Source organism: Solanum pennellii, chromosome 3, assembly GCF_001406875.1.
Source record: "Solanum pennellii chromosome 3, SPENNV200".
In the NCBI taxonomy this organism is placed as follows: domain Eukaryota; kingdom Viridiplantae; phylum Streptophyta; class Magnoliopsida; order Solanales; family Solanaceae; genus Solanum; species Solanum pennellii.
In genome coordinates, this window is record NC_028639.1 from 65,386,047 (window position 1) to 65,388,217 (window position 2,171).

The window sequence follows — 2,171 nt, forward strand, 5'->3', positions numbered from 1 at the left end:
CCCCCAGCCCAAAAAAATACTTTTTTTAAAAAATATTTTCAATTTCAAAAATTGTTTTTTGCTTTAGTAAAAATAAAAGATATTTCTTTAAAATATTTTTCATTTATAAATCAAACACTAAAAATATTTTCTACTCATCAATCAAACATGAGAAAATAAGTCATAAATCTACACCCTAAAATTAAAATGGACATTTTAAAATCATAGAGAAATGTATCATTCTTTTTTAAACTAACTAAAAAATGATGTAAGTCATATAAATTGGGACTGAGGAAATATTATATATAAATACTTTTAAAATAATATTTTCACCGTAGATACCAAAATTGCGCTTCATAATTATAGTTTTGTTTATTATGGAGGCCGCGGTTGTATACTTCTATTTGTTTGTATATTTCGTTTTCAAATATACAAATTGCGTAAGTTTACACAAATTTTGTATTTAGAAATTTAGAAATTTTTCAGAACTTCGTCTATATATTTCGCTTGTCAATATACAAATATGGTAACTTATTAGAAAATTTTCACAAATCATATATAAATAATTAGGATAAGCATATACAAAATTTTAAATTTATATCATAAGAAACAAAATTATATAAATTCTTAATTTATACAAATTATACAAATCAAACTAATAGCAAAATTGAATGCCACTATAGCTATGAATTAGATTTTCCCTAAACAATAACTATAATATCTAATATGATTTAAATTTTGCTATTCTGCGCAATTTTCCAATTTTCCCAATATTGAGTAATCCCACGTGGAAGTGGCTCCTCTCTAGTACATATCTCTCCCGTTCCTCCATTATTCCTTTAATATTTTGACATGTATCAGACAAATAATCTAATTGCTCATATTTATTTGGGCTACTAAAAAATTTTACCATAGTTAATATTTCTCTCACTTTCTTTATGTGCTTAGAATCCATGTGGGATTAGTATTAGATCTTGAAAAATGATTTGAAAAATTTACGATGAGGGTAAAACATGGAAAAAATAATTATTTTTTTTTGATACGTCAAAAAGTAATAAGTAAAAAAAAAAATTTATTTAGATATAAAAATGACAAATAAAATTAAACAAAAAAAATACAACTAATTATGTATATGAAAAATTGATTACTCAAATATAAACGACAGCTCAATAACTAATAAATCAGACTCTCCTTTTGTTCTATTTGATCCTACCTTGCTAAACTTACACTAGCAAGTACAAATGAAGAGATTTGACAATTTTTGTTTTATTTGATCACCTCTTTGCTATAAATAGGTGAAGGAGAACAGACACTCCTCACCCCCAAAATAAAAGAAAACAAAGAGTACTAATTAATTATCCATAATGGCTCTTCACAAAGATGTTAGTTTCCTTGCTTCCTTGCTTGTTCTTGGTAAGTTAATTACTTTTCTCTTTAAATTCTTCGTTGAAACATACACACTTATTTAGGGCCCGTTTGGATGGGCTTAATAAAAGCAGCTTTAAAAAAATACTTTTGAAAGTGCTGAAACTTATTTTTAAAATAAGCAGTTATGCGTTTGGATAAAAGTGCTGAAGTTAAAAAAAAAAATTGTTGATGTGTTTGGCAAATAAGTGCTGATAAACAGCTTTTTAAATCAAAATGTCTGAAATACCCTTAAAAGTTGTTAACATAATAAAAGTTAATTAATTTATATTTTACAGCCATAAATAATTATATTTTGCTATCATTCACATATTTTTTTCACGTCACAAATTATTTATAAGAGGAATATAAACTTATTATAGATTTTAAAGATATATAATTTGAATAGATCAAAGAACGATTTAATATTTATTTTAGTTTCATCCATAGCTAATTATAATTGTCTATCATTCACATATTTCTTTATTATCACAAATTATTTATAAGAGGAATATAAATTTTTATTTTTGAACATATTATCAGCATCAATCGAGAGAAAAGGAAGAAAGCTAATAAAAAAATAATCGAAAAAACTTACTTCAAGGTTTATCTTCATTTCAAATTGGAAGAACAGGAAGAAGTTCAGCAGCTATGCCAAACGTGAAAAGGGAAAAATGGAAGAAAGAGATGTTAGGGTTATGTGGGTAATTTGGAGATTATATAAAAATATTAAGGGCAAAAAGGTAAAAATGTGGTCAACTTAAAACAGCTTATAAGCTAAAAAAAAA

At 25.1% G+C, this 2,171-nt stretch overlaps 1 protein-coding gene across 2 annotated transcripts in view; it reads left to right on the top strand.

The window, feature by feature from the left end:
* Positions 1–1,297: 1,297 nt before the first annotated feature.
* LOC107014464 (proteinase inhibitor type-2-like) overlaps positions 1,298–2,171 on the top strand; it is a 17,537-nt gene continuing 16,663 nt past the window's right edge. The window contains exon 1 of one of the 2 annotated variants that reach the window (XM_015214387.2): positions 1,298–1,392. In XM_015214387.2, the coding sequence (XP_015069873.1) occupies positions 1,344–1,392 (49 nt within the window). In that variant the 5' untranslated portion in view covers positions 1,298–1,343. The remainder of the gene's footprint in view (positions 1,393–2,171) is intronic. The other variant, XM_027915466.1, reaches the window with a different exon arrangement.